General features: G+C 50.8%; 1 protein-coding gene across 1 annotated transcript in view; it reads left to right on the forward strand.

Annotated features, from left to right (window-relative positions):
- Positions 1–3,478: 3,478 nt before the first annotated feature.
- The window catches only part of LOC148477623 (interferon-induced GTP-binding protein Mx1-like), a 49,207-nt gene continuing 31,801 nt past the window's right edge, over positions 3,479–20,884 (forward strand). Inside the window, exons 1-2 of the mRNA XM_088456445.1 lie at positions 3,479–3,525; positions 13,587–13,777. Coding sequence (XP_088312571.1) covers positions 13,588–13,777 — 190 coding nt within the window. The 5' untranslated portion in view covers positions 3,479–3,525; position 13,587. The remainder of the gene's footprint in view (positions 3,526–13,586; positions 13,778–20,884) is intronic.

Below are 20,884 nucleotides of genomic sequence, written 5' to 3' on the forward strand. Positions count from 1 at the left end.
AGCATAGGCTGCACTTGAATGAAATATTGAGCCGTCCGCGAGCCAATTACAGCTCGCGGAACAGCAGCCAATCAGGAGCGGCCGCTCTTGATTGGCTGCCGTTCCACGAGCTGTGATTGGCCAGCGTCCGGCTCCATATTCCAAATGCCACGGCGCTGTTGTTCTGACTCTACCTGCTGCACGGTGTATCCTGCTCCGCTTCCACCCAGGCCCCCTCTCTCTCTAAGCAAGGTATGCAAACCCTGCTTTTGCACCCCCAGTCCAGTCCAGTCAGCCAGCTTTCCCTGCTCCTCCCTCCCTCCCAGTCCAGTCAACCCTCTAGTCTGGCCAGCCTACCATTCCTGCGCCCAACACCAATCCAGCCAGCCACCCACCCTTTCTTCCCTGCCCCAGTCTAGTCAGCCTTCCCTGCTCCCCAGTCCTTCTAGCATTTCCTTCCTCCTTCTGTCTCACCATGTTCTTCTCCTTTTCCTTCCTTCCCTCTTTTCCTCCCTCGTCCTCTCTCCTCCCGTCTCCCTCTGTTTGTCCCCCTTTCCTCCCATCTCCCTCTGTTTGTCCCCCTTTCCTCCTGTCTCCCTCTGTTTGTCCCCCTTTCCTCCCATCTCCCTCTGTTTTTCCCCCATTCCTCCCGTCTCCCTCTGTTTGTCCCCCTCTCCTCCTGTCTCTCTCTGTTTGTCCCCCTCTCCTCCTGTCTCCCTCTGTTTGTCCCCCTCTCCTCCTGTCTCCCTCTGTTTGTCCCCCTCTCCTCCTGTCTCCCTCTTTGTCCCCCTTTCCTCCTGTCTCCCTCTGTTTGTCCTCTCTCCTCCTGTCTCCCTCTGTTTGTCCTCTCTCCTCCTGTCTCCCTCTTTGTCCCCCTCTCCTCCTGTCTCCCTCTATTTGTCCCCCTCTCCTCCTGTCTCCCTCTTTGTCCCCCTCTCCTCCTGTCTCCCTCTGTTTGTCCCCCTCTCCTCCTGTCTCCCTCTTTGTCCCCCTTTCCTCCTGTCTCCCTCTGTTTGTCCTCTCTCCTCCTGTCTCCCTCTGTTTGTCCTCTCTCCTCCTGTCTCCCTCTTTGTCCCCCTCTCCTCCTGTCTCCCTCTATTTGTCCCCCTCTCCTCCTGTCTCCCTCTTTGTCCCCCTCTCCTCCTGTCTCCCTCTATTTGTCCCCCTCTCCTCCTGTCTCCCTCTTTGTCCCCCTCTCCTCCTGTCTCTCTCTGTTTGTCCTCTCTCCTCCTGTCTCTCTCTGTTTGTCCTCTCTCCTCCTGTCTCCCTCTGTTTGTCCTCTCTCCTCCTGTCTCCCTCTGTTTGTCCTCTCTCCTCCTGTCTCCCTCTTTGTCCCCCTCTCCTCCTGTCTCCCTCTATTTGTCCCCCTCTCCTCCTGTCTCCCTCTTTGTCCCCCTCTCCTCCTGTCTCCCTCTGTTTGTCCCCCTCTCCTCCTGTCTCCCTCTTTGTCCCCCTTTCCTCCTGTCTCCCTCTGTTTGTCCTCTCTCCTCCTGTCTCCCTCTGTTTGTCCTCTCTCCTCCTGTCTCCCTCTTTGTCCCCCTCTCCTCCTGTCTCCCTCTATTTGTCCTCTCTCCTCCTGTCTCCCTCTTTGTCCCCCTCTCCTCCTGTCTCCCTCTATTTGTCCACCTCTCCTCCTGTCTCCCTCTTTGTCCCCCTCTCCTCCTGTCTCCCTCTATTTGTCCCCCTCTCCTCCTGTCTCCCTCTTTGTCCCCCTCTCCTCCTGTCTCTCTCTGTTTGTCCTCTCTCCTCCTGTCTCTCTCTGTTTGTCCTCTCTCCTCCTGTCTCTCTCTGTTTGTCCTCTCTCCTCCTGTCTCCCTCTTTGTCCCCCTCTCCTCCTGTCTCTCTCTGTTTGTCCCCTATTTCTCCCTCTACCTGTTTTTCCCCATTCTATCCATTATAGAATTCCATTCTATAACTGTGTGTGTAACTGTGTATGCATGTGCTCAGTGGTATTAATCTGTGTCGTATTTGATGTTTTGCCATAAAGCGCCCATACACTAGCATTAGATCGCCGCGTTCCTGCGATCCTATAACCCGGCATCTCAGGACCGGTGAAATCCAATATGTTGGATTTCACTGATTTGCTGATCACTATCAAAATATGATTATGATTTGCAAACCGGTGTTATTTAACATATATGTTGTCACCGATCCTCCGATGGATCAGAACACATCGATGACCGGCGGATTGGATCGGTGTTTCCGATCCTATCGCAGGATCCGGTAATCCGTCGGTAGGTGTATGGGGGCCTTTTTTGCGCTTGTTTTCTAAATTAGTGCTTAAACTGTGTACTTGATTACACCTAATATAATAACTACATATATTACAGTAGTGTCAGTGATTAGAACACGTTAAATACATCTATATATTATATTATATCATGTTATATAACTAAGATGTGTGTATCTTGCTCCAGCTACACCTACTGTAATATATGCTCAGGTTTGTTTGAGGGTGGGGGGCCCCAAACCGGTATTTTGCCTAGGGCCCCAGGAGGTCTAAATCCGGCACTGATGCTAGCCCTTGAATGCCTCTGCCTGATTGACAGGCAGAGGCATTTAAGGGGCAGGGCGGGGAAACGTATCTGCCCCGTTTTCCGGTAGTGGCAAGCCCAGAATCTGTGTTGATCAACGCAGTATTCTGGGCTCACAAGCCGGCCAGGCTAAGTAAGCTGAAGCTTACTCAGCTGTCTGGCCACCCCACGGCGTCCACCATCGCGACCATCAACCACCACATTTGGGTGCACTGCTGAATTAGCCCCTGTGTACAGCACTCTGCGGCCGCTGACAAGAGGTCATGCTGGGGACACAATGCACGGCTGATCAGGGGCGGGATGCACTAATACCGCCTAACACCACCGGACATCGCAATTGTACAGATCGCATATGCACTAACATATGTGATCTGTACAGCAAAGGACAGCTCTTCCAATAAGAGCTGTCCTTTGCGATCTCTCCTGCACAGTGGACTTCCGGGTTTATGACCCGGGAGTCCATCTGCGCATGTGCAGACTGACGCGGCGGCCGCGGGGCATGCTGGGAGGGATCCGATCGGATCCCTCATAGCAGCGCGATGCGGCAGAAGCCCATAGGCTTCTATAGGGTAACGCCAGCAAAAGCTGGCGTTACCCTCCACATCGCAGCCCGGCGGCCAGGAGATTGCTGCATACGGAAAATGTGGTAAACAGGGGTTTTACCGCATTTTACGTTTGGTGCATCCCGCCCCAGGAGAGTTTTGTCTAATCAAGCTGTGATCGACAAAGTGTGTACCCAGCATAACTGTTGTGGAAAAACAAGCCGCAATGTGCCCTGACAGCCTGGCTGCCTGCCTCTTGGTTAGACAATCTGCAGGAGAAATAAAACTAGGAAAACAGGTTTCTGTTCTAGACCTCACACAGTAGTTTCAGTTTTAATTTCCTACAACCAGAGGCTTTAGCCCCTCCTCCCTCCCATCCAATCCTGCTTTGTCATTAGCTGTTACTCCACACTACAGCATCACTCTCTGACTGAGGCAGCCGGATACCCAGGGCTCTGCACACCAGACAGGTGAGATGGTTTATCCCTGATCTTATGGGGGGTATCCACTTAGCGATATACAAACGAGAGCACGATTGCGACATTGCAATCGTGCTGTCGTTTGTATAGCTAGTGATGTGCTAGGACTGAATGTTCACTCGTTCAGTCCCGGCACATCCCTCATCCCCACACATGCAGAACCTGACGAGATCGTCAGGTTGACCTGCATGTACGGGCGACGTCGGATGTCGGAAGCGACCCGCGGGCACGCGCATCGCGGGTCGCTTCCGTCCAAAACATCCCCGATGCATGCACGATGCATGCGCGATTTGCAAGCGATTGCACGATAACGACATCGTTATCGTGCAATCGCTTGTTTAAATCACTTAGTGGATACCCCCCATTATTCCTATCCTAGCACTAAAGATCCAAATGATAAAACTGTGTTCATCTGAGATGGGTAATATTTATGTGTTTACAGCATGAAACCCAGAGATCACAGACAGGCTGGCTCAGATTTGCTGTGCACTGTGGGGTAAATTTACTAAGATGGGAGTTCTGTTTAAGAAGTGATGTTGCCCATAGCAACCAATCAGATTCTACTTCTCATTCATCTAGCACCTTCTAGAAGATAATACCTGGAATCTGATTGGTTGCTATGGGCAACATCACTTCTTAATAGAACTCCCATCTCAGTAAATTTACCCCTGTGTATTCGAATATGAGCTTAAGGTGCCCATTTGGAGAGGTGAAAGTTGTGTGAGAGACAGGAGGAGGCGAGTAGTCGTGTGGGACAGTATGGTGAGGAGGGGACATGCAGGGCTAAGACTTTTGATGAGGAGGTATGTGGGGCATTTATTGTAATGGTGTAGAGGGAACATGTGGGTACAATGAATGGAGAAGGAGACATTTAGGGCACAAGTAGATTATGATGAGACGGGATGTAGTCAGGAAGCCGACGGTCTAAATGCCGACCGCCGGCTTCCCGACTGTCTAAACCCGGCAAAGTACTTTAGACATACTTGTCGACAATCAGCTCCAGCCTTCCGGGAGGGAGCTGATTGTCGGCTAATAGCAGGGGACGGGGCCGGCCATTGGGGGCGGAGCCGGAGGTGGGGGCGGCCATTTGGTGGTACACTGGGGGCGGGGGCGGGGACGCACGATCGCATCATCGTGACTCCGCCCCCTCTTCACAATGCTGCTATTTTCAGCATTGTGAAGCAGGGGGTGGGGCCCCGATGACGCGAATCTGCGCGAATCGCGTCACCGGACCCCCCGCTGCGGGGGTGTCAGTTTTTTTCAGGGGGGAGGTCGGGAGGGTCGCAAACGTCCGGGAGGCTTGCCTGCCTTTCCGGGGGGCCGGGAGCGGCACCCGAAAATCGGGAGGCTCCCGGCCAAATCGGGAGGGTAGGCAAGCCTGACTTTAGACCTACGCCGGGAGCCCGACACCCGCCATACCGAATGAAGGTAAGCCGGACGCGGACAGCTGCAGGGGGGGGGGCTTTAGGTTTTAGAGCTCCCAGGGGAACATAGGGTTAGGCACCCCCCCTAAGGGTTTGGTTTAGGATAGGGGAATTGGGGTTAGGGTTAGGCACCCCCCCTGGGAGACTTAGGTTTAGGCTGCGGGAAGAGGGGGTTGGGTTTAGGCACTTGGGGGGAGGTTAGGGTAAGGCACCCCTAAGGGAGGGTTAGGGTAGGGAATTAGGTTAGCGATACTTACCTAATTAGTAGTGGGGATCTTCACCTCTGCCGGGCTTCCGATGGCGGGATTTTAGTAATACCTACTACACCCGATAAGAGAGGTACAAGCAGGTGATGAGGGATCTGTGTGGGTCAAAGCAGGTGAGTGGGCATGTAGGAAAGGTAAGGAGGAGGGACAAGAAAGTAAAGAGTGGTATGTGGTTTACAAGAAGGTGAGTCAACATGTATGGCATAAGGAGGTGTGGAGGGGGCACCTGGGGCATTAGAAAGTGAGGAGGGGGAATATAGTGCACAAGCAGGTGAGGGCCATGTATGACAATATAAAGTAAGGAGGGGGCATGTGGGGCACAAGGAAGTGAACAGGGGGGGTCATGTTGGGGCACAATAAAGTTAGAAGGTGTCATGTGGGGAACATCAACGTGTGGAGGGGGCAAGTGAGGCACAGTAAAGTGAGGAGGTGGCATAATAAAGTTATGAGGGGGCAAGTGGTGCACAGTAAAGGGAGGGGGTGGCATATGGGGCACAATAAAGTGAGGGGGCATGTGGAGCACGATGAAGTGAGGAGAGGGCATGTGGGGTACAATGAATTGAGGAGGGGGCATGTGAAGCACGATGAAGTGAATAGAGGGAATGTGGGGTACAATGAAGTGAGGAGAGGGCATGTGGGGTACAATGAAGTGAGGAGAGGGCATGTGGGGTACAATGAAGTGAGGAGAGGGCATGTGGGGTACAATGAAGTGAGGAGAGGGCATGTGGGGTACAATGAAGTGAGGAGAGGGCATGTGGAGCATGATGAAGTTAGTAGAGGGCATGTGGGGTACAATGAAGTGAGGAGAGGGCATGTGGGGTACAATGAAGTGAGGAGAGGGCATGTGGAGCACAATGAAGTTAGTAGAGGGCATGTGGGGTACAATGAAGTTAGTAGAGGGCATGTGGACCACGATGAACTGAGGAGGGGGCATGTGGAGCACAGTAAAATGAGGGGGAATGTGGGGCACAATGAAGGAGGGGGCACTTGGTGCCCAATGAAGTGAACAGGGGGCATGTGGGACACAAAGGGTGAGGAATGGACAAGTCAATCGTGAAATTATAATCTTGTGTTTAACCATAATATTCATAAGAAGACTTTGGGGCTTATGCTAATTGTAGTGTGGCCCATAGAAATACTAAATGCCCTTTTATTATAAAAACCCCAATATTTCTCCCCATATTCTGAGTCATAGGTGAAATACACTCCCAAATTTCCATATCTCGCTGTGATTATTCTATGCTCTGATTGGCAACATGTATAGCAGAAGCTTGGTCCCTAATCAGAAACACTGAGCACAGGTTGTGGGGTCAGATACAATGAGAATTTCCCTGTACCTGGAAAATTAATCATTATCAAAAGTTTTGCATTTGGAACATTATAATTGAGTATAAGGTATACAAATGCAGGGGGCTGTCATGCTAAATCTGCACTCTGCAATCCTACTGGGTAATCCCGGTGAACCTGCACTGTGCAATCCTGATATCCTGTGTGGCAAAACCACCAGCTGCACTGTGCAATGCTGCAGTTTTACTCTGTCTCTCTCGATATCTTACAGTGCTATCCAGTGATACATGTATCGTGCTATCCTGATATCCTGCTCAGTACTACATAGATTCCTGCTACCTGCTTTGTGCAAACCTGTATGTTTGTATTGTATCCTGTTTCCTACTCTGAAGATCCTGCATTCCTGCTCCTTGTGTATCTGTGATCTCTAGCTACCTGTGTCTGTGCAGTATTACACTGCTTCTGCTGTCTGCTATTATGTGTAATAATACATCTACAGGTTCCAGTCTGAATGAGGATTAGTATTATTTGGTCATCTAGCTTCACTAAGGTTCCAGTCAGCACAGATAGTCCAAGGGGCCCTGACCTGAATCCCAATACTCCTAGTGCCGTGGTACCCGCATGTTGAGCCATTCTGCCAGTCCTGCCAGTAGAGTAGGCAGACATGGTTGGACTGGCTGCATCGGGGGCCTGGGTATTCCCTGTTGGACCCTGATGCCTGGAGGCTCCACACACTTACCTATGTAGGCGGGGTCAAGCCTGTAATACAGGTCACCTGGCCAGCAGCATTCTGTCCCCTGTGCTGCCTGCAGATGTGAAGCTACAGGAGATAAGGCATTCCAGCAGCTGGGCGGAGCTAAAAGGCCCAGTCTAGGAATGGCCCATGACCATCGATGATTCAAAATCATTGATGGTTTATGGCCGATGTTGAATACTTTTACCATCGATGGCAGAATGCCAATGGTTCTCTACCATCAAAGGATGAGTAGGCGACGATTATTTTCTGGACGGGACGGAGCTTAGCCCTGTCCTCCAGTGCTGGCTGCTGTGTGCTGGGCTGCACTGGGAGACTGCTCGTGGCTGCTAAGCAGCAGCCACAGCAGTCTCCTATGCCTGTGGGGGGAGCAATCACACTGATCGCGCCCCCCACTTGCTATGCGCCGGGCTGAGGGGCTCACAGCGCCCCCTCCCCAGCGCTCAGCGCCAATTTGCGGCGCTGCAAATAAAATAAAATTTTCCCCTCTGAGGGGGGCGTGGCCTCCCGCAATTAGGCCACATCCCCTTCACCCGGGCCCGCGCCTGACTGTAGCCTTCAGGATTGTTAATTGAAAACATGTACTCTACCCTCCCCAAATATGCTAAAGACTGGGAGCGAGACTTACACCTTGACTCAGAGGATCGTGACTGGAATAGAATTTTTTGAAACACTTTTGTTAGTTCTGTTAGTCAGGCTTGCCTACCCTCCCAATTTGACCGGGAGCCTCCCGAATATCGGGTCTGCTCCCGACCCCCCGTGCAGGCAGGCAAGCCTCCCGGCTGCCGCCTGTCCCCCGGACTGCTAAACCCCCGCAGTGGTGGTGGGGGGGCGGGGCGATGATACGATTCGCACTGAATTGCATCATCGTGGCCCCACCCCCTGCTTCACAATGTCTTTAATTTCGGCATTGTGAAGAGGGGTCGGGGCTATGATGATGCTATGGTGCAGTCACGCCCTTGACCCCGCCCCCAGTACGGGGTCATTGCCCGGCCACACACCCCGCTGTATGCAAGCATTCAGTTCCCTCCCGGAAGGAGGGAGCTGAATGTCGGCAGGTATGCACAGGGCCGCCGTCAGGGGGGGGACTGCCAGGCCCAGAGTCCCGGGCCCGGAGAGAGCGAGGGCCCGGGAGACAGCAGTGCAGAATATATGAATCAGCATCTCAGCAGCCGGGGAGACACAGCGCCGCCGACGGTATTTGATAAATGGTGCCGGCCGCAAGACATTATAGCTCGCGGACCGGCAGCCAAATCAGGAACAGCCATTGCGGCCACTCCTGATTGGCTGTCGGTCCGCGAGCTGTGATTGGCTATATTTCAATTACCGCTGGCTGCGCTGTGTCTCCCCGGCTGCTGATTCATATATTCTGCACGGCTGTCTCCCGGCCCGGGCCCTCTGAAGAAACAAGGTAGGAGGAGACCCTGCCCTGTGCCCCTCCACGTACTGCAAGAAACCAGCAAGCCTTCCCTGCCCTAACCCTCTACTCCAGCCAGCCTTCCCTGCCCCATGCTCCCCTAGTCCAGCCAGCCTTCCCTGCCCCATGCTCCCCTAGTCCAGCCAGCCTTCCCTGCCCCATGCTCCCCTAGTCCAGCCAGCCTTCCCTGCCCCATGCTCCCCTAGTCCAGCCAGCCTTCCCTGCCCCATGCTCCCCTAGTCCAGCCAGCCTTCCCTGCCCTGTGCCCCCTTTAATCCAGCCAGTCTTCCCTGCCCCATCCCTCACCCCAGTCCAACCTTCTCTGCCCTGTGCCTCCCCCCTAGTGTACCTAGCCTTCCCTGCCCCCCCCCTAGTCCAGCCAGCTTTCCCTGCCCCCCAATTAAGGTCCACCCTTCCCTACCTTGTGCACCCCCAGTCTAACCTTCTCTGTGCCCTCCCAGTCCAGCCTTCCCAGCCCTGTGCCACCCATTCCCATCCTGCCTTCCCCACCCCAAACTTTGAGAATTTTTAAACTGGGACATGCACTATTGACGGCCAACCCCCCCTGTGTAGCTCCACCCACATTATACACAGCTCCACCCACCTCTGCGCCATCCCCTGGGGCGGCCCTGCCTTATTTGTCAGTACTGGGCCCCACGATTTCTGATGGCAGCCCTGGGTATGCATTTAGTTACTCTGTGATTGAGACACAATCTAAGGTCTTGCCACGCTGGTACAGATGCCCTCTTACGCTGTCAAGGATGTTCCCTGGGTTACCGGATAACTGTTGGAGATGTGATAGGGAGAACGGATCCCCACTGCACATTTAGTGGGATTGCAGTCTATTGCTGCCTTTTTGGAACCAGGTGATTTCTATTGCTAAGTGTATTATGGGTGAGGAGACTCCCTCTGATCCCTCTTTCTGGCTTCTTAACTTATTCCCTGGCTCTCTCATAACCTATAAAAAGTCCCTGCTTACCCGGGTCCGGCACAGCTCCCCATCCACAGAAGCCCAGCATACGCTGCTGTGTGCTGGGCTGCACTGGGAGACTGTCCGAGGCTGCTAAAGCAGTCTCCTATGCCAAAGGGGGGGAGCAATCATTCTGATCGCGCCCCCCTTTGGCTGTGCACCAGGATGAGGGGCACACAGCGCCCCCCTCCCCATCACTCGATCTGCAGATATATCTGTCAGGTGTGTGTACCCACCTTAAGAATACTTTTTCAATAATATTATTATTAGAGATGAGCGGGTTGGGATCTCAGAGATCCCAACCCACCCGAATTTAGGGGATGGGCGATCCGAGCGCAGCTCGGATCTCCCTGCCTGCCCCGGATCCCTCACCTGAGGCAAAACCTCGCGAACCCGTCTGTCACGGCTCTCAGCCAATCAACGTTAAGCCCATTGAAAATGCACAGAGAGAGAGAAAAAGAAGATGGCGCCGGCCGCCTGACACTGCCAGCACCCCCCGCTGCCGACACCGCCGGCACCCCACTGGTAGCATCCCCCGCTGCCAACACCACAGCTGCCGACACTCCTGCACTGCTGCCCCTTGTACTGAGGACACCGTCAGCGACCCCCACACTGCCGACACTCCCACACTGAGGACACCACCAGCACCCCTACCGACACTGTCAGCACACATGCATTGAGGACACCGCTGGCACCCCCGCTCTACCGACACTGCCGGCACCCTGCATTGAGAACACCCCTGCACTGCCTACACAGTCAGCAAACCTGCACTGAGGACACCGCTGGCACCCCTGCACTGCCATTCCATGTACTGAGGACACCGCCAGCAACCCCCGCACTGCCGACACAGCCAGCAAACTTGCACTAAAGACACCGCTGGCACCCCCGCACTGCCGACACAACCAGCAAACCTGCACTAAAGACACCGCTGGCACCCCCGCAGTGCCGACACAGCCAGCAAACCTGCACCAAAGACACCGCTGGCACCCCCGCACTGCCGACATCACCGGTACCCTTCACTGAGGACACTAGTTCCGCCTCCTCCAGCCAACCTAACCCCGGAGCTGCAGGGAGGCTCCATTTACCAGGTGCCCGCTGTAACCAGCGGGCGCCCGGCTCCCTCCCCACAGCGGCAGCCGGAGTCGGAGGCTTGAGCTCACGTGAGCTCCAGCTTCCGGCTAATACAGAGCACTATGGCAAAGACGTCATGATGTCTCTGCCATTGTGCAGAGGAGCAGCCGAGCGGACTGCAGCGGACGCGGGGCTTAGCTTAGGGTAAGTATGAGCTTTATTTTTTTTTGTTTAGTGCAAGCGGCTTCCTGGGGGCATTACTGGTGGGGGGCATTACTACAGGGGACATTACTCGGGAGGGGGGCATTACACCTGGGGCATTACTCGAGGAGGGGGGAGGCATTACTACTGGGGGCATTACTGGCGGGGGGGCATTACTACTGGGGCATTACTCGGGGAGGGGGGAGGCATTACTACTGGAGGCATTACTGGGTGGGGATTACTACTGGGGGCATTACTCGGGGGGAGGCATTACTCGGAGGGGGGGGCATTACTACTGGGAGCATTACTATTGGGGGCTCTACTAGAGAGGGAGCATTAGTATTGGGGGCACTAATAGAGGGGAATTACTACTGGGGGCATTTCTACAGAGGGCTCTACTAAAGGGGGAATGACTACTGGGGGCACAACTACATGGGTATTACTACTGGGGGATTTATACAGGGGGCATTACTACTAGGGCATTACTATTGGCCACATGCCCAATTACTACTGGGGGGCATTACTATTTGGGGCACAACTACAGGGGTATTACAACTGAGGGCATTTATACAGAGGGCATTACTACAGGGGGCACTACTAATGGGAATATTGCATAGGGGGCACTGCATAAGGGGCACTACTACTGGGTGCACTGCATACAGGGCACTACCACTGTGGGCACTGACACTACTGGGGCTCTGCATAAGGTCCCCATTGCGCATACCCCCAGTTTGTCACATTTAATAGGGGCCCCCACATGTTTGTTGCCCAGGGGCCCCCACAGACCTTAATCCGGCCCTGACTACTGGGGACACCGTCAGCAACCCCGCTCTGCCGACCCTGCTGTCACAGTAAGTGCACTATTGGTGTATGAAACCCACACTGTATAACACACTGCATCCGTGTTGGAAATTGGAAACTGAACTGTCACATGTTAGTACCGCCCACTGTGTCACTTAGCTTAGTCAGCCAGCTAGCTGGATGCAACCTTTTGGCCTTAACTAGATGCAGCAAATAATATTGTGAGGTGGTCAAAATTTATTGGAAATTACTGAAAATAAATGTTATTGAGGTTAATTATACTGTAGGAACAAAAACAGGCCCATTTTATGTGATTTTAGCTGTTTTTATGTTTTTTTAAGAAAAAAATCCAGATCCAAAACCAAAACACGAAAACAAAACACGGAGGTGAGGTTTTGGCAAAACCAATCCAGATCCAAAACCAAAACACGAGGGTCGGCGCACATCTCTAATTATTATTATTGTTTTTGATTTACCATCTCTCCCTCCCCCACTTTCTTCCTTCCCTCCCTCCAAACTCCACTCCTTTCCTTATTTGTACTGTTTGTATTTGTGTTGGATTTTTGTCTGTCCTCAATATTTTGTTTGCTTTATGTCGAATATTTTTGGAAAACTGTTGCTATGATGTGGATTTATTTCTATGTCTTGTCTATGTGGTATGTGGTCTTTACTTCACAGTTGGTAACACTGTTTCTGGTGATTTTGGGATATATTTTATAAAAAATATAATAACTATATATTGCACAAAAAAAAAAGGGTGATGATAACCTGTAATTCCCACAAAATAGTCCTGGTGCAGTTTACGGGCTTGGAAATATATAAGCAGCTGCCATTTTTTGTTTGTTGTTATGAGATGCATAAATGAGCCAGCATTAGGAGGCCATGCTGGTTCTAGTAGTGCTAGTTGGAGTTCCCAGGGGTGACTCCCAGGTAAGCTGGCTCTCAATTTGGATGCATTTATGTATGTGCCTTTATCATGAGGCCTTATAATTGGTAAATATATTATCTGTGGGGTGAGCGTTTGGGCGTAGGGCCCCCGGGGCTACTCTGGCTGGGCCTCTTCAGGGCATCACCACTTAATACACAGTTACTTTTCATATCACTTTTTATGTTTGTTTTTTATTCATGTAAGTTTTTCACATATATTTTAACCCTTTTTCAACACATTAATTATTCTCACACATCTATACTTTACACTTCACTGTCACCCTTTTTCCTTTTTTGTGTGATGCCCTGGGGGGGTCCTGGGCTGGACGTTACTTTGGGGTGTCCTGCGCCCCAGACGTGAACCCTTTAGTGTTAGGGACTGCTAGTGACAGAGAAGGGTGTGACGTGGCCTAGCAGCTTCCCATGTATTTGCAAATGCATGCAACTAATATCTCTGAATTTCTATCACCATATAGTCTTCATGTATTGTTTGCAGCTATAATTCAGTGTTCTGAGGAACAATAGGGGGTTAAACCCACCCCCCCTTTTTTCTACTTGGTATGACCCTTCCCTTTCATGCACCTGAAGAGTACTGCCAGATTGATTTAAGCAGCTGCCATTTTTGTTTTTTTTGTTTTTTAAATATATCATCACAGCAGAACGAATCCATGACATACATTGTGCTCGCTGTATCACCAGGAAACAAAAAGGAATTGATATCGTAACTAAATATTGAAAGGTTTTAATCAATATTCCAAGTCCATCCCTACCCCAAGGGCTAGCATGGCATGTGCGCAATGTGATGTGTCCTTCCACTTCTAGCCTAACCAAGTTCCTGCTTGTCCCCAATTGTCAATCAGAAATGTTTGCGTTCTGCATTATATACCTAACGATGAGAAATGGGATTTAGCGCTTTATGTTTTTCTTCTTGCAGAATGCCTAACTACTTGTATGACACGTACGAGGAGAAGATCCGTCCATGTATAGACCTCATTGACTCGCTGAGGTCCTTGGGGGTGGAGAAGGACCTGGCACTACCAGCGATCGCGGTCATCGGTGACCAGAGCTCCGGGAAAAGCTCTGTTCTGGAGGCTCTGTCTGGAGTCACTCTCCCCCGAGGCAGCGGTTAGTTTTTATCCACTTCAGTAATAGCAGTGAGACTAAGAAAACATATTTCACGTGAAAGGATTCTGAAAACTTCCATAAGCACATAAAACACTCATGAAAGTGTAAATAACACACAGTAGATGAAAGTGTAAATTACACACAGTAAATGTTAACATCTATTTATTCACATTTTTCACCAAAATAAGTTTACAGTGAGTTACTACAGTGTGTGTTAGTAAATTTGCACTGCAAGACAGGTTTGGTGCTACATCCCCACCTGCTGGCCATAAGGTGTAATGCAGCAGCTAAATTTCTCCCTACAGTTACCACAGCATTCCAAGTTCATACAATTAATGTTGTATTAAAGGTACACAAAGCTTATTTTTTAAAGCTTATTCATTATTTCTCCAGTGTACATAAAAAAGAAGTGCAGCTACAGTATAATCATGTGTACTGAAGACTGTCTGTACATTCTGTGGCAGTGCTTTTGTACGGGAGCAATTTCATCTCACCACAGCTCGCTACATCTCATAACAACCTACGCCATGTCACCACAGCCCCCTGCATCTCACCCCAGCCCCCTGCATCTCACCCCAACCCCCTGCATCTCACCCCAGCCTCCTGCTTCTCACTACTGCCCCCTGCACTGCACCACAGCATCCTATATTTCACCACAGCCACTTGCAGCCCCCTGCATCTCACCACAGCCCCCTGCATCTCACCACAGCCCCCTGCATCTCACCACAGCCCCCTGCATCTCACCACAGACCTCTGCATCTCCCCACAGCCCCCTGCATCTCACCACAGACCTCTGCATCTCACCACAGCCCCCTGCATCTCACCCCAGCCTCCTGCTTCTCACTACTGCCCCCTGCACTGCACCACAGCATCCTATATTTCACCACAGCCACTTGCAGCCCCCTGCATCTCACCACAGCCCCCTGCATCTCACCACAGACCGCTGCATCTCACCACAGCCCCCTGCATCTCACCACAGTCCCCTGCATCTCACCACAGCCCCCTGCATCTCACCACAGTCCTCTGCATCTCACCACAGCCCCCTGCATCTCACCACAGTCCCCTGCATCTCACCACAGCCCCCTGCATCTCACCACAGACCTCTGCATCTCACCACAGCCCCCTGCATCTCACCACAGGCCTCTGCATCTCACCACAGCCCCCTGCATCTCACCACAGCCCCCTGCATCTCACCCCAGCCTCCTGCTTCTCACTAGTGCCCCCTGTACTGCACCACAGCATCCTATATTTCACCACAGCCACTTGCAGCCCCCTGCATCTCACCACAGCCCCCTGCATCTCACCACAGACCCCTGCATCTCACCACAGACCTCTGCATCTCACCACAGTCCCCTGCATCTCACCACAGCCCCCTGCATCTCACCACGGACCTCTGCATCTCACCACAGTCACTACAACCTTCCCCTGCTTCTGCCCTGTAGCTGGCTGGAGCCCGTCCACTGGGATGTGCTGGGAAGGGCAAGAGGATTATGGATGAGAGAGTTGTATTGCAGCTACCGTAAGGATTATTCGCAGCATGTTCCCGAGGCTGGGGCACCTGTGCATATTTCCACAGCCTCCATGTACACCCCTCCACAGCTGCCGAACATAGTGATGAGCTATGTCCTCTTTGCACAATGTACCCTGTATTTCCTGGGCTTCCTGTAGAGCTTTCCCACCATGGTACCCCTGTCCGAGAACCGCGCCGACTTCCATGGGAGACTTCGTCCTGTTCACAGAGGGTGTATTGCTGAGCGGGAATATCATGCTGGAGAGGGAGCACTTCACAGAGGAGGAGTGGTGACAGGAGTCAGCCTGTAGGTTCAGCGTAGGGTTGGAGTCCGATGGTGACTAGCCGATGTGTTTGTTCCGATTGTAGAGGTTTTATCATTTGATGGTGGCGTTCTGATGTTTGCCACCATCAAATAGAAATCATTGGAGGCTGTCTCTCACTCTCTGTCTGCCTCAGACGTGACCCTGCTCAGTCCCTGACTCCCTCTGCTCTCTAGGCTGCTGCTAAGCAACAGGGCATATTGCTAGCTCTGATTGGGTCTCACTGTCTCAGAGAGCCAATCAGAGAGCAGCCCTCATCCCTGTAGCAGCTGCAGTCAGTCACTCACATAGCACAACACTCTTTCAGCACCATGGGCAGTTCCTGTATAAAACCTTGGTGCAAGATTTATTTTCTGTGATGACTTCACTAAAATCCTCACTTCTCAGCTCCCTTTTGTCACAGAAGAATGGTTCATACACTTTAACCTTCCTCGTCCAATACAGTATAGAATAGTGATAACCCCATCAAAATCCGTCCAGGGGTTCAAGAGATTAGAGGTGAACTCACCAGTTTTGCTGCAAAAATCTTTATTTAAGCATCACAGCAGTAAATTGATCCCAACGTTTCAATGTATAAAACATTTTCATTAAAGTAACATTGAACAATACAACTAGCTCACTGTATAAAGTGCTCCCCATCCCTATGCCTGTCTGGCACCACCTGGCATGCAGGTCACCGGCGACCACTCTAGAAGACCGACGTGTGAAAATGTCTAATCCACTGAAACATCGGTAGAGGTTTTGTGACCATGTATATATGTAACCTGAGAGTGCGTGAGTGCAGGCACAATCTATTTAAAGATAATATAAATGTCTTCTAGAGGAGTCCAAAGACTTAATTTCAGAATATAGTAGGATACAAAGATAACACTGCACACTGGGGCTATTGCTCTATGGCAAGACGTGCTGCTGAGTGAGGGGGGTGTCTAGCCCCTCCTTAGTATCAATATCAAAACACAATGTACTCGGCGCACAATCCCTATAAACTAAAATTTTCGTATATAGGGATTGTGCGCCGAGTACATTGTGTTTTGATAATTTCAGAACATGGCAATAACTACCCAAAATCTGCCGCAAACCCACATTCATTCAGTAATACTGGCTCAGTTACAGCTCTGTATGGAAATATCTGCTTATACCTTAATAACTATAGCGTGTGCATGCTACAGGCCAGAATATTTTACATTCATTGTGATGGACCTGGCTTTCACAGCATTTCCCATCTGCAAAGTGGAAACTCTGTATGAGACACCTGAGAAGCAGCTAATGCGCCCGTTATTAGCACCAGCAGTGCGCAGCCTGGTCCACGGCTTGTGTTGTGTGATAGTCCTTGTTATTAGCACCAGCAGTGCGCAGCCTGGTCCACGGCTTGTGTTGTGTGATAGTCCTTGTTATTAGCACCAGCAGTGCGCAGCCTGGTCCACGGCTTGTGTTGTGTGATAGTCCTTGTTTTTAGCAGCTGCAATGAAACTGAACTGAACTGAACTAGCTGATGTAACTAGTTTTACCCGGTTAGACCTTAGATATTTACTGTTACCATTTACATCTCACCGCTGCATTAACACATCCTTCACCTCTATAGTAATGCTTTACTGATGATATAGTAAGACATTACCCTCCCTCACCTGTGTACTAATATTCCACTCCCTTACCTCTGTAGTAACACATTTCCCTCCCTCACCCATGTTGTAGCGCATTGAACATTCCCCTCCCTCACCTGTGTAGATATACAATCCCTCTCTCAAACCTATTATAACGCATTACCCTCACTCACACCTGTAATAACTGATTCCCTTCCCTCACCTCTGTAGTAACATATTACCCCCACACACCCCTGTAGTAACACATTCTCTTTCCTCGCCTGTGTTGTAACACATTCAGTTCCTTCATCCCACAGTAACACATTTGACATTCCCCTCCCTCACCTGTGTAGTAGTAACACATTCCCTTCCCATACCTGTATAGTAACACATTCCCTTCTCACACTATTCAAATAGGGGAGCCACACAAACTGCCAGCGATGTTTGGCAGCTCTTGGGGTGACAGTTGGTGTTTGATTACTGAACTGTGCTGCAGCCACGATGATACAGTCAGGGAGGACATTTGAAAAATCCCTTCTTAAGCTGCATACACACGTAACGATGTTAGTAACCAACGATTTTCGTTAACGATTTTCGTTCAGATTTTCCCTTGAAAAAGTGAACGAAAATCGTTTAGAAAAATCGTTGGTTACTAAATTAATGAACGATTTTTTAAACTTGCATACAGTGAATGGACATCGTTCATCGTTCATACTGTACAACATGAACGATTTTCTGAACGAAAATCGTTTCTGTTGGACAGTCAGAATGGACGATGAACTACAAACTACAAACGGGAGCGCACTTGAATGATTATCGTTGATGGTTCACCCCCAAAAAATGAACGATTTTTCAAACGATTTAACGATAACGACATCGTTATAGTTAAATCATTCAAAAAATTGTTACGTGTGTACACACCTTTAGTGGGCACCTACGTCATGGAAGGAAAATACTGATTTTCATGTTTTTAGGTCTAGGGGTTGGGGTGGGCGTTGATGAGTCAGTGAGTCAGTCAGGACATTTGATTTTATATATACACAATACTGTACAAAAGTTTTAGGCAGGTGTGAAAGAAATGCTGCACAGTAAGAATGCTTTCAAAAATAGAAGTGTTAATAGTTTATTTTTAGCAATTTAAAAAATGCAAAGTGAATGAACAGTAGAGAAGTCTAAATCAAATCCATATTTGGTGTGACCACCCTTTGCCTTCAAACAGCATCATTTCTTCTAGGTACACTTGCACAAAGTCAGGGATTTTGTAGGATTATAGGCCCTCATTCAGAGCCGTACGCTCTGAGCAGAGCGCACGCTCTGAATGAGGGCCGGGCTCCATTTTCATGGAGCGTCCTCCTGGACGCTCGTATAGCTGTGGGTCACCACCCACAGGCTATACGAGCGTGCATTGTGATGGTCGCGATGGTCGAGACCATCGCGACCATCGAATTTGCGAGCCGGAGCCTGCGGTTGAGGTTTTCAACCGCAAGCTCCGGAGTGATTTTGGCTCTATCAGAGCCAAAATCACTCCCACTGACATCACTAGTGATGTCAGTGGGCCGGCTTCTGACGGGAGGCGTTCCCGTGGAAACGCCCCCGTCAGGGAGGCACGCCCCCGGCACGCCCACTAAAGGGGGCGTGCTGTCAATCAACATTGACAGCACACCCCCTTTGATCGGACACAACGAGCGAAGGACTTTCCTTCGCTCGTCGCGTCTGGCGCATGCGCACGACGGAGCTCCCTCCGTCGTGCGCATGCTCAGTCCATAACATCGACCCACTTGCGAGCGGACAGCCGCTCGCGAGTGGGTCTGAATCAGGCCCATAGTCAGGTGTATGAATAACCAGTCATACCACACAGGTGATAATGATCATCATTTTCATATGTAGGTTGAAACACAGTCATTAACTGAAACAGAAACAGCTGTGTAGGAGGCTTAAAACAGGGCAAGGAACAGCCAACAAAGGTGAGGTTGTGGAAGACCGTTTCATGTCACAGGCAAGACTGCCCACAGCAACAAGACACGAGGCAAGTTCCCAGGCAAAGATTTCAAAGCAGACTGGGGTTTCAGGATGTGCTGTTCAAGCTCTTTTTAAGGAAGCACAAAGAAATGGGCCACATTGAGGACTGTAGATTCAGTGGTCGGCCAAGGAGACTTAGGGCCTCATTCAGAGGCGGTCGGAGGATGCAAGCGGTCGCTCAGAAACTGGGCGGCCACTTGCGTCCTGACCGCCCACCTCTATTGCAGTCGTTAGGCTGTGGGTTAACACCCACAGCTCTAACGACCGCTCGGGTGATGGTCGCGATGGTCAGAGACCATCGCGACCATCGGGGCTTACGACGAGACCCTAGGGTAGGGTCTCACTTGTCGTAAGCCCCGGAGAGCTTTTGGCTCTGTCAGAGCCGGAAGCTCTCCATTGACATCACTAGCGAAGCATGGTGGAGGTACCTTGCAAGTTTGGGGCTGCATTTCAGCAAATGGAGTGGGTATTTGGTCTGGATTAATGGTGCCCTCAATGCTGAGAAATACAGGCAGGTACTTATCCATCACGCAATACCATGCAATAAATGCTAATTTATTCTGCAGCAGAACAATGACCCCAAACATACAGCCAATGTCTTTAAGAATTATCTTCAGCGTAAAGAAGAACAAGGAGTCCTGGAAGTGATGATATGGCCACCACAGAGCTCTGATCTCATCATCATCCAGTCTGTCTGGGATTACATGAAGAGACAGAAGGATTTGAGCAAGCCTATATCCACAGAAGATCTGTAGTTAGTTCTCCAAGATGTTTGGAACAACCTCCCTGCCGAGTTCCTTCAATAACTGTGTGCAAGTGTACCTAGAAGAATTGATGCTGTTTTGAAGGCAAAGGGTGGTCACACCAAATATTGATTTGATTTAGATTTCTCTTTTGTTCATTCACTTTGCATTTTCTTTACTGATAAAAATAAACTATTAACACTTCTATTTGTGAAAGCATTCTTACTTTGCAGCAGTTTTTCCACACCTGCCTAAAAAGTTTGCTCAGTACTACCCCACTAGTGCTCTATTTGTTGTGGGCCCAGTAGTTTCCTAAATTGTCCCGGTGCTATTTGTATCTCAGTGAGTATTAACAGGATAACTTTATATCAGTTTACCTAGGAGTGATTTGTAGGGACAGGAGATATTGGGGGAGATGTACGAAGCCCAGAAGCGGTATCAGCGCACGTTATGTGCGCTGATACCGCTTCTCCCCGATGTATGATCGGGGGTCTGGGCGGTAAATGACAGGGGCGCTATCTACAAGATAGCAGCGCCGAGCATCAGTGCCATGTACGAACGGTCATAATGCATGACCGTTCGGCCGGCTGTAGCTGTCGTTATCGACAGCTACAGCCTGGCGCTAGCCTATCCCCACAGCAGGGACAGCACTGTCCCTGCTGTGGCGGCTGCCGGCTCCAGGGCTCCACGCGGGGATCTCGCGATACTTGCGAGATCCCGCGCATGCTCAGTGGAGCCGGCCGGGAAGAGACACAGCACTAGGCTGATGCGCTGCTGTCTCTAGCGGGTAGCGCCAGAGGGGGGAGTTAACGCTCCCCCTCTCCGGCCGATGAGATGTTCTTACATCTCATCTGTAGTGCTTCCTGCTTCGCCTCGGTAATACATCTGCCCCATTGTGCTGTCCCTGTACTGTGATAAATCATATTATGGGA

The sequence above is a fragment of the Taudactylus pleione genome, unplaced genomic scaffold (genome assembly GCF_031769625.1).
Source record: "Taudactylus pleione unplaced genomic scaffold, aTauple2 ptg000704l, whole genome shotgun sequence".
NCBI classification, from domain to species: domain Eukaryota; kingdom Metazoa; phylum Chordata; class Amphibia; order Anura; family Myobatrachidae; genus Taudactylus; species Taudactylus pleione.